This window comes from Candoia aspera, chromosome 3, assembly GCF_035149785.1.
Source record: "Candoia aspera isolate rCanAsp1 chromosome 3, rCanAsp1.hap2, whole genome shotgun sequence".
In the NCBI taxonomy this organism is placed as follows: domain Eukaryota; kingdom Metazoa; phylum Chordata; class Lepidosauria; order Squamata; family Boidae; genus Candoia; species Candoia aspera.
The window spans coordinates 187,205,383-187,217,672 of NC_086155.1; the positions used below are offsets into that span (position 1 = coordinate 187,205,383).

Genomic DNA, 12,290 nt, shown 5'->3' on the forward strand with positions numbered 1-12,290 from the left:
TAGTAAATAAGTTTAACTTCTCTTGCGCTAGACCACTTACATTAACCAAGTGGAATAGAGTTGTCATTTTCTGTGTTTGTCAGTTGCAATTTCCTTCCAGGTTTGGGACTCAGACCCAATACTTGATCATTTTCCATATAGTTTGATCTTTCATTTATTTTATAATTACTATCAGCAATACCAAAAACTTTCATCAGCATCAACTTCAAGCTTGAGTTCAGTGAGCAAAAATGGAACAGCTGTTTGTTTTCCAGATCAGCAGTCAATATATGGGTATAATTTTTTCCATCTTTCCATCTGATAATCTTTGGTTTCCCTTCAAATAGCATAGCATCCAATATTGATCCGTTTCTATCATGGTAACAAAGTTGACACTGTGTTTTCAAGTCATGTTATTTTGGCATTAAAACAGACAATTTGGTTTGGTTTTCAGTTTTTGTTTATATTTGGCACAGTAGTACTCATGGCAATAGAGTATTCTGTACTTGGAAAAAGAACAATTTATGTTTTGTTCCATATTTTAACTGGAGTTTTGCATCTTTTTCAGATCCAGGAATGTTGTTCAAACCACAAATGTATTTCATACATTGAAATAACATGTAAAATAATAGAGAACATAGAAGATAGAATTGGGAGCCAGACACTAGATCTCAGGGGAAAAAAATGATCTTTTAGAATCAGTACTGGAGCTGAGTACAGTCCTATTGTCATGGGCTCTGGTAGCAGTTGAACCTGAAGCATGTAACTAGTTCAGCTTTAATTCCTTTCCCCCAATACATAGCTCTTCTTTATTTAACTTCCTGCAGATTTGTAATTTCTTTATCTGTTTTGGTGGAGCCTTGTTTCTTCTGGAATGCTCAAAGACAACTACTATCACCATATTGCAGGAAATAGATAAGGCTATGAGATGGTAGCTTACCTAAGGCCACTTGGTGAATCCTTAATCAAGTCCTTTGTTCAGCTGTTATATTACACCAGTTCTAAAATCTCAGATTTCTCAGGCATAAAATACTATGAACAAAAATTCTATCTTTTATGTTAAGATATTTTCACTGTTTCCAAAATAATGTATGCAGTGTGTGAGGTTTTTCACTTCCTAACTCCTTAACGTTACTGTAGATGCTATTTTTCCTGGGAGATCTCTCCAAATGCTAATATATCCCTTGTATATTATATGCTGCACACAAATCCTCAGCTGAAAATTCCTGTGGAGATGCTATCATTCCCACTATTTTTAATGTTCAGATATGAGCACTGTTGCTTATGTATTCAAAGAGTATCACTATCGTGATATGATAGGGGACGTGTGATTAGACTTTAAAAAATCCTAGGTTTTCAGAATTACAAGCATTTGTTTTGAAAAATGCTTCAGGGTTGTTGTTGTGTGGAAAGTAGGAGGAGGAAGGACTATTACGTATGTTCCCTGCCTTGAGTTATTTATAAAAATAATAAAGGCAGGATAAAAAAAATCTAAAAAAAAAATTGGAGGATGTGAAAGGGACAACTCAGAATGAATTAAGCAAAGTCTGTGGCTATGAAATCTAACTGACAGCTGTAGGGAAGATGGTAGAGAAGAAAATAAAAGCAATGAATTGGAGTATCTCGGAAGCTACAGCTAGATGACTTACTGGAACAGTGAATTCCAGATGTTCATTCTGCAACATTTTGTTGTAAGCTGCATCGGATTCTCTACTTCATTTTTTAAGAAAGGAAACTAATTTCTTTTATTAGGTTTGTTTGTTTTATGCCCTGATCTATTTTTGAAAAAGCAGGTTTCACACAATATACCTGGCCAGATAAGGGTGTGGCTGATGGAAATATTTGCCGAATGAATAATTTCCATTTTTTGATCCAGTTCTTAGGCATGGAATACTATGAGAAAATTAGTAGTTTGTCAATCAGCTATGTGGGAAGAGGAAGGGAGGACTGGATCCAATTTTGCTTGCCCTCCCAACTCTACTGAAAAATTAATTAACACAACTGCTTTTTTGTAAAGGTTTAAAAGGTTTATGACTTTTTATTTTTAAGTGATGTTTCAAAACAATTTCAGTAGCTGTCAAGAAAAAGAAAAACAAGACAATTGCATGCTAAAATCTGTGTGTTCAAACACTGCATCATTCCAGGGCTTAATACTGTAACTTGTATTGGCATAGTTTTTGTTTTTGTTGTTAATCATTTTTTTGTTCAAAAGACTTACGAAGTAACCACATTCTGTAATGTGAAGAATTACTTCCTACGTGCTAATTTTGAATTCTGGATTACTCATTGTCTTTCCCTTTCTCCCCTTTTTTGATTCTGACAGGCTGGATCTGTCTCTCTTGGGACACCCGTCACAAGGAAAAAAGATGATGAGATGTCAGTTGGAAGCACACCATTGATTAAACATCAGTCAAATCAGGCTTCTGAATATGCCAGTAGCCCTGTAAAGACAAAAACTGTAACAGGTATGTCTGCTTTAATTCAATTTGGTTTGGAATTATTTTTACAGTTTTTATGATTTAAATGGGAAGAATTTCAATGTCAGTCTAGGTTAAATTTACTAGAAGATTAGGTCAGCTTTTTCAATTACCATCCAGTTTTGTAATCAAATGCCTCTTTTTAAAAATACATAATTATCACATCACGTTTGTTCATCCAAAAGAATAATGTCAGATAGTGCTGAAGTGATACCTCAGTCCAGGGGAGAGGGGAAGCATGAGAAAGAGACTCAGAGCAACTCCATCTTAATTAAGCTAGATATAAGTTAACCAGGAAAATTGCTTTGATAGGATAACAAAATTCTGTTACGTTATCCAACCGGCAATGAAGATCTTTCCAGAAGACCAAGTGGTCCTGATTTCCTGAGGTTGGCAGCCTTTCAGGGCTTGTTATCAACTTTGAAGGCTTCTCAGAGCAGTTCTCCCACTCAGGCTATACCTAGTGTAATTAAGGCAGAGTTGCTCTTGGCCTCTTTCTCATGCTTCCTTCCTCCTTTAGGCTGAGTTATCAGTGGTCCTGTTTCCTCCCCTGCTTCTATGATACCTTTCCTCACACATGAGGTATATCATTAGGTCCTTACTGATTTGTGGAAAATAACTCCATAGAAACAGGCAAGGAAACTTTAGAGAAGATCATAGTTTGTAGTGGATAAAGAGGATTGCCTTGAAGGACAGAAGAAAGATATGCTACAAAGGCATCGATCAGATAAACAGAACCTGAGCCCAGGCCAAGAAAGAAATTTGCAAAAACATCTCAGACAGTGCCCCCTCCCCCCAATTCTCACAAAAATAAAAGAGGGAGGAAAGGTAGCACATTCAGACTTGCAAGATTCTGTTATTATAGCTGTTGTAATTAAAATAGCTTAGATTTTTTTAATAATAATTTTTATTAAAGTTTAAAGGTACAAAAATAAAACTGACACCAACTAAGAAAAATATAAAAAGTAAAAAAATAATTGAAAGGTGCAGAGAAAAAAAGGGGAAAAGACATAAAAAAATAAGAAAAAAGATATATAAAGACATGACTTCCCCCTTCATCAAGACAAGTACAAACAATTTTGAGAGGAGACAAAGAGAAAATGATAAGAAATTAATTTGTGGGACACTATTTGAAGGGATTAAAAATCAAGATTTTTAATATGTTGTTTCTGGAAGCTCTTAATCGATTTTTCTTGGCTAAGTTTGAATGATGAGACTTTAAACATTTGTTTATAGATAAGAGATAAGATATGGGAGGAAGATTTTTTTTGTTATATTTTTAGAGAAAATGATAAGTTACTGTGTTGAAAGGAAAGGAAAGGAATATGAAACTGATTTATATGATTAAGGTTAAAATATATTTGTTGTTATTTCTGGTACACCCTTAATGCACTGTTTCTGATTAAGATAGAATGACAAGGCTTTATAATTTGTTTATAGATAAGAGATGAGTTATGGGAAGAAGAGATCTTTGGTGGAAATGTTAGAGAAGGTGATAAGTTACTGAAATTGTTTGTAAAAGTAGCTTAGGTCTTCATGGTGTCTGTTTCTTAGTCTGGTCTACCTGATAGGGCTGACATCGTTTGACAGGGTTTAGCTTACCCTAAAATCGAAGATAATCAGGAAGCATCAGGAAGCACTCTTAAAAAACAAGTGATAATGTGTTTGAACTGTAGCTTCCCTCAATACAACTAGCAGGCTGGTTTGGTCAAAGAGAATGGAGTTCTGCTTCCTTAAGACCTAGAAAGACCTCAGCATTAATGAGGTACAATGTATAGAGGGAATATTATGAATTGCCAAGATTAAGATCTATGACTTACTTGGGTTTTTTTTGTTTTGTTTAAACAAGTATCTTTTCCAGGGTAACCACAAATTTGTACCGATAGGTAACTAACATTCTTCGCCTCTGTGTCTTAATTCCAATTGTCTCTCTATTTTCCTTCTAAGAGTCCAAAATAAGGCCTCATTTTAGGTGTTCCATTCATGAAGTAAGTTTATGAGGAATGGGCTGTGAGCCAAGCAAACCATGATCAAAGGATCAGTAAGAGAACAGAGTGCTAGAACTTGAGGACATTTATAGACTCCAAATTTGGAACACAAAGGGGCTTATTAATGCTGGTGAACTCTGACACTAGGATTAGTTATGACTAATTTTGGTTTTACTGGGATTATTATGTATCTAGAACATGCAATCCATTTAGCAAGCTAGTTGAACTTACTTTTATTTTTTAAGAGTCACGACCATTATCAGTACCAGTGAAAGCCATGCTGAGTTCAGCTGAAAATTGCAGCAAAAGTCCTGAGGAAAGAATGAAAGAATTTATTAGTGTGGTATGGAATGCGGTTAAGTGCCTTACGCTTCAGGTAAGAAATTAGGAATGGGGGATTGAGGAGAGAAATATTTTAATGTACTTTTAAGATCTTCTCTTATTTTGAATTTTTTATAAAATAAGTTCCTGGTTTAAGTTTATCTTGGGAATAATGAAGCCAAATTTCATTTGACCATCAATATGCAGTGGAGGTGAAGAATAGATTTAAGGGACTGGACTTCGTAGATAGGGTCCCGGAAGAACTCTGGACAGAAGTTGGCAGCATTGTTCAGGAGGCAGCAACAAAATACATCCCAAAGAAAGAGAAAACCAAGAAGGCAAAATGGCTGTCTGCTGAGACACTAGAAGTAGCCCAAGAAAGAAGGAAAGCAAAAGGCAACAGTGATAGGGGGAGATATGCCCAATTAAATGCAAAATTCCAGAGGTTAGCCAGAAGAGATAAGGAATTATTTTTAAACAAGCAATGCGCGGAAGTGGAAGAAGACAATAGAATAGGAAGGACAAGAGACCTCTTCCAGAAAATTAGAAACATTGGAGGTAAATTCCAAGCAAAAATGGGTATGATCAAAAACAAAGATGGCAAGGACCTAACAGAAGAAGAAGAGATCAAGAAAAGGTGGCAAGAATATACGGAAGACCTGTATAGGAAGGATAACAATATCGGGGATAGCTTTGACGGTGTGGTCAGTGAGCTAGAGCCAGACATCCTGAAGAGTGAGGTTGAATGGGCCTTAAGAAGCATTGCTAATAACAAGGCAGCAGGAGACAACAGCATCCCAGCTGAACTGTTCAAAATCTTGCAAGATGATGCTGTCAAGGTAATGCATGCTATATGCCAGCAAATTTGGAAAACACAAGAATGGCCATCAGACTGGAAAAAAATCAACTTATATCCCCATACCAAAAAAGGGAAACACTAAAGAATGTTCAAACTATCGAACAGTGGCACTCATTTCACATGCCAGTAAGGTAATGCTCAAGATCCTGCAAGGTAGACTTCAGCAGTTCATGGAGCGAGAATTGCCAGATGTACAAGCTGGGTTTAGAAAAGGCAGAGGAACTAGAGACCAAATTGCCAATATCCGCTGGATAATGGAAAAAGCCAGGGAGTTTCAGAAAAACATCTATTTCTGTTTTATTGACTATTCTAAAGCCTTTGACTGTGTGGACCATAACAAATTGTGGCAAGTTCTTAGTGGTATGGGGATACCAAGTCATCTTGTCTGCCTCCTGAAGAATCTGTATAACGACCAAGTAGCAACAGTAAGAACAGATCACGGAACAACAGACTGGTTTACGATTGGGAAAGGAGTACGGCAGGGCTGTATCCTCTCACCCTACCTATTCAACTTGTACGCAGAACACATCATGCGACATGCTGGGCTTGAGGAATCCAAGGCTGGAGTTAAAATCTCTGGAAGAAACATTAACAATCTCAGATATGCAGATGATACCACTTTGATGGCTGATAGCGAAGAGGAACTGAGGAGCCTTATGATGAAGGTGAAAGAAGAAAGTGCAAAAGCTGGTTTGCAGCTGAACCTCAAAAAAACCAAGATTATGGCAACCAGCTTGATTGATAACTGGCAAATAGAGGGAGAAAATGTAGAAGCAGTGAAAGACTTTGTATTCCTAGGTGCGAAGATTACTGCAGATGCTGACTGCAGTCAGGAAATCAGAAGACGCTTAATCCTTGGAAGAAGAGCAATGACAAATCTCGATAAAATAGTTAAGAGCAGAGACATCACACTGACAACAAAGGCCCGCATAGTTAAAGCAATGGTGTTCCCCGTAGTAACATATGGCTGCGAGAGCTGGACCATAAGGAAGGCTGAGCGAAGGAAGATCGATGCTTTTGAACTGTGGTGTTGGAGGAAAATTCTGAGAGTGCCTTGGACTGCACGAAGATCAAACCAGTCCATCCTCCAGGAAATAAAGCCAGACTGCTCACTTGAGGGAATGATATTAAAGGCCAAACTGAAATACTTTGGCCACATAATGAGAAGACAGGACACCCTGGAGAAGATGCTGATGCTCGGGAGAGTGGAGGGCAAAAGGAAGAGGGGCCGACCAAGGGCAAGGTGGATGGATGATATTCTAGAGGTGACGGACTCGTCCCTGAGGGAGCTGGGGGTGTTGACGACCGACAGGAAGCTCTGGCGTGGGCTGGTCCATGAAGTCACGAAGAGTCGGAAGCGACTAAACGAATAAACAACAACAATCATAGAATGATGAAGCCAAATTAATTAAGTGCTTCACTGTAAAGAAGCATCGGGTTAGAATCTATATATTCTGTTGTGTGTAGTCATGGGTAACAAAAACAATGCTAGATTGCAAGTTGGACAAGCCCTTCAGTTTTCTTGGCAAGGTTTTTCAGAAGTGGTTTGCCATTGCCTCATTCTTAGGGCTGAGAGAAAGTGACTGGCCCAAGGTCACCCAGCTGGCTTCGTGCCTAAGGCAGGACTAGAACTCACGGTCACCCAGTTTCTAGCCTGATGGCTTAACCACTACACCAGACTGGCTCTCGTACACCTATCTAGTTAGTCACAATTAGACTGTTTTTAATCCACTGCAATGCACTCTACTTGGGGTTGTCTTGAAGACCATTTGGCAACTTTAGTTGGTGTAGTTGGCTACCTATAGGTTTCCAGGTACAATTCAAAATCTTATAAAGCCCTTCATGACTCAGGTCATGTTAATGCAAGGGGCTGTCTGCTCCAGGTGGCAAGTACACTGTGTGTTCCCCCTCTTGTGAAGCTGCCCCAGTTCTGTGGAATTGTGTCCCATGAGGTAAGGATGCCCCTGTCCTTCTTGGCACTTAGGAAGGAACTTAAAACAGTTTTCTTTCACTAGACTTTTGATTTTAATCTATTGAGGGTACTGTTGCCATATTTTACTCATTTATTCTATTATTTATTCTTTTATTGCAATTATGTTTTTTATGGTTTTATTTAATTAACTGTTGCTGTAAACCATTTACAATTTTGATATGTCAAGATAACCTTCAGAACAGAAGGAATTCTTGCAAAATGACAATATGTCAGTTTGGATATTTAAGTGTCTGTTTAATAACCATGGTACAAATGAACATTTGCTTGTTCTTATAACCTCTTTACTCTTTTTTATATATATGCAATTAAACCACAATGTCTCCAACAATAGTTCCCTTTTCACCTAAACTGGTTATCTGCTTCAAAACATAACATAGGATATTAAACTATAGCTCAAAGCTTGCTTAATACTCTGACTTGTTTCAAACAGTTCCGTTTCTTTTGAAATGATACAGGTTTCCCTCACTTTATGCAAATTTGCTATAATGCAATTAGTAACTTTTGTCCAAGGCTCTGCTTTATGTGAAAAAAAAAATGCTCTTATGTGATTTGTACCAGAATGGTCAATTGGCACCAGAGGTCTAGAAACAGGCCAAGACTTCTTCCCACCAAAACCTCTTTCTGTCTTCAAATATCATGTTGTGCAGTTATTCTAGTTATGCATCCTGCCTCCCACTTCTATACCTGCAATAGCTACTGCAGTTACTATGGAGACAAAATGCTTTTCCAAGATATTTCCAAACCCTTGCCCAAATAATAAAAAAAAGGACCTCTCTAACATTAGAAGCAAAATTGGGCATATTACATCACACTGAAGTTGATGAAGGATCCTCAGCCTTGGGATCAGCTTTTAACCTGGGTGAATCTACTATGTACAACACATGAAGAATGCTATTAAAATTTGTAGTGCTATGGTGAATTCTACTGCTTTGTCTGCCATGTTAACCATCCACGTCAGAAATCTAGCTGTAAGAAACACAGAGAAAATATTTTCATTGGACACAGAATACAACACAAGGAAGAAAACATGTCTGAGTAAGATACTGCTAAGAATAAGGCTTTAAAAATTTACAATGGTGCTTAAAAGTTTGTGAACCCTTTTGAATTTTCAATATTTCTGCATAAATATGACCTAAAACTGTTCTCCACACAAGTCCTAAATTAGGTAAAGAAAACCCAATTAAGTCAAAAGCATTATACTTGTTCATTTATTTATTGAAGAAAATGATCCAAAGCTACATATTTGTGTGTGGGAAAAGTAAGTGAATTTCTGCTTTCAGTAACTGGTGTGCCCCCCTTGGGCAGCAATAACTGCAACTAAATGCTTCCGATAACCATTGATCACTCCTGCACATCAACTTGCAGGAATTTTAGCCTTATCAGTTCTCAGTTGTAATGTATAAAAATCTATTGTTTGTTGAGAACTTTTGAATTCACCTGAAACCTTTTGATGTATGGAGTTCAGCAAAAGCCACTGCAGTAATCCAGACGTGTAGTAATGAGAGTTTGAGTCACAGTAGTCATTGTAGCAAAGTCCTCCCACTCTAAGTAGGGCCACAACTAATGAACCACAAAGGATCTCTTAGACATGGCCTCCATTTGTCCTTCCAGTGTGCTCATGTCCAGGAGGACACCTAAGTTGCAGATCTGCTCCCTCAGAGCAGTGTTACCCCCTCAGGAGGGAGCAGTGGGCACCCCCACTGGCAAGATGGAATTGTTTATCCATTGCAGCTCTATCAAGTTGGCATAAAGCTGCAGTGGACAAATAGCAATTCTGTCTTGCCAGGATTCAACTTTAGTTTCCCCCCTCCCATGCAGACTCTAACAGCCTCCAGACACTGAGAAGAAGAAATAATAATAATCTGTTAAATTTATATGCAGCTCAAGTCTCTTGAGTATCATCAGCATACTAATAATACCTCACCCCAAACCATTCATGTTAAACCACTGCGGGATTCATCTTAAATGGCAGGGGAGAAAAGACCTACTCCTGTGGCGCCCCATACAAGAATGGCCACCAGATCAAACTCTCCCCATCCACTGACTGGAACCGCCCACTGAAGGAGGAGTGAATCACTTCAAGGACGGCTTCTGGCTCCCAATCCCAATAGGTGGCTCAGAAGGATATGGCCAATGATACTGAAGGGCAAAAGGAGCAGAATGTGTGCACTACCCCCGTGTGGTTCCCTGCAGGGGTTAGAACAACCCCTGCTGTCTCAGTCCCACGTTGAGGTCTGAAACTGGACTGAAAGGGGTCTAAGTAACTTGACTACTGTAGGGTGTTTTGCAGCTGAATCTCCACTAGGCTGTCAACAGTCTTCCCTAAAAAGGGAAGGCTGGAGAACAGGCAATAGTTATCAAACGTGGCTATAGCCAGAGGGGGCTTATTAAGGAAGGGGCAGACCACAGCCCCTTTGATGGCTACAGGCATAACCCTCTCCTGAATTCAAGTGTTGACAACTTCTCCAAGCTGGCTATAATATAATTTAATACTATATTATTACTTTATCTTAAAAAGAAACTATAATTTCCAAGATCAGTTTCTTTTAGTTACTACAAATGTTCTCTCTTCTTTCTGGATTTATTGTTGATGAGATATTGGCCCATTTTACTTCCATTTAGTGATACATTTTGCTATCTTTTCTTAGTTTTCCATTATAGACTGCTGCATAGAGAACATGATCTTTACATAATCAAAATAGGGTGAGAATCTATTTCAAGAAATTGTAATACTTGTATGTTAAAAACAAGGAATTATGTTCAGTACTGGCAAAAGAACACGTTGCTACCAAAACTGAAATTCAATCCTTGAAACAGAAAAGATGTTACCATGGAAAAATAAAGTAACACTTAGTGCAGCTGTGATGCATTAATGAATAGGATTTTTTTTTTTTAAAAAAATCATTTTTATATGGTATGGCTTAGAGGATTCCAACCAGATGGTTTCCTTGAACAGGATCTGACCTTCAGCTTGAGGATTTCTTGCTGGCAGATTATTTCATTTTCTTTCCTTTTATTTGTCAGTTCTTTACATTGATGTAAGATTTACTGTTGTAGATTTATATTCATAATCAGTGACATAAATCAGTCACATTTTATCTTAAAATTACAGTATTAAATATATAGTTTAATAGTTATTTTCAAAGTGTAAGAACAATTTAAAATATTTAGTATGCTGCATTAATGTAACTCTAATTATACAGAAATTTAAAGATGTTTTAACATTATTCCTATCAATAAAGAGCTGAGTGGCACCTTCTCATTATTTATGCAACAACCTATAAGATTTTTAGCTGCATTTTTTCTCTTCATTACTATTATATGCCAGAGGATAAGTTCACCTGCATGTGGTGGTAAGAGGAAAGTTTTAGGTACATATCTGTACATACATGCAGATGTATAAGCAAAGTTATTGTCCTGTACATAAAAAATTGACCATATGTTACCTCAATAGATGTTGTATATATTCATGCATTTAGAGGACTGCATATGCAGCTAGTTCATTTTCAGACAGTAATTTCATAAGAACACATCCAAAAAAGAAGTAACATCTAGTGGAAATAAGATTCTTATTTTAACATTTTAGTATCTAACTTAAAGAATTGAAAATTTATTCAAGGTGAGCAGCTCTAGAGATAGCTGCCTTCTAAATATGTAAAGACCTACTTTTCCCTTTTCCTTCTTGAGTTGTCTTCAGATAAGAAATGGAATTAGCCTCCCTAGGACAGGTCTGAGAAGAAGCCTAAAGACAGCAATACCCCCACCCCCACCCCAAAGAAAGGGGAGTAATAGAACCATGGGTGGCCAGTGAATGTAAGAATTGCCTTGCAAGAACAGGTCATAATTCATCTGGCCCAGCACTTTTTCTTCTCTCACAAGGCAAATAAGAGTATGTGACCATGGCAGCATGTGGACAACTGAAGGAAATGCAGATAGCATAACTAATACCTTTCTAGTACTTACATATTTGGAGAAGTACAACTAGTGGTGATGTAAAGGTAAAGGTAAAGGTTTCCCTTGATGTAAAGTCCAGTCGAATCCGACTCTAGGGGGCGGTGCTCATCTCCGTTTCTAAGCCTTGGAGCCGGCGTTGTCATAGACACTTCCGGGTCATGTGGCCAGCATGACGACTTGGAACGCCGTTACCTTCCCGCCGAAGCGGTACCTATTGATCTACTCACATTTGCATGTTTTCGAACTGCTAGGTGAGCAGGAGCTGGGACGAGCAATGGGAGCTCACCCCGCCGCGTGGTTTCGAACCGCCGACCTTCCGATCGACAGCTCAGCGGTTTAACCCGCAGCGCCACCGTGTCCCTAGTGGTGATGTAGGAAAGCTCAATGTAGGAAAGCATCCTTTTTGATCTGACTGATTTGTTGGATGGTCATTGAAGAAAACCAAGTTCTTCACCCAGCACTGGGGGGGGGGGGGAATTCCAATATGTCTCCATCATTTTTTCCTGCTCTGTGGTTATCAATATTGATGATATAATGGAAGAGAGGGTGAAGGCATCGCATCTGCAAATTCATACATTAAAATCATGAAGTTGCTACGATATGAAGGAGTAAAATCAGAGGAAGTGAACAGTATCCATCAGCTGTAGTTGAACTTGTGTTTCTAAAATGTCACAATCTAATGCAGTTTAAGCTTAAACTCCAACTTATTATTTCATATG

At 38.2% G+C, this 12,290-nt stretch overlaps 1 protein-coding gene across 3 annotated transcripts in view; it reads left to right on the forward strand.

The window, feature by feature from the left end:
- VPS13B (vacuolar protein sorting 13 homolog B) overlaps positions 1-12,290 on the forward strand; it is a 385,119-nt gene that overhangs the window by 137,023 nt on the left and 235,806 nt on the right. For all 3 annotated transcript variants that reach the window (XM_063299549.1, XM_063299547.1, XM_063299548.1), the window contains exons 21-22: positions 2,303-2,444; positions 4,690-4,820. In XM_063299549.1, coding sequence (XP_063155619.1) covers positions 2,303-2,444; positions 4,690-4,820 — 273 coding nt within the window. The remainder of the gene's footprint in view (positions 1-2,302; positions 2,445-4,689; positions 4,821-12,290) is intronic.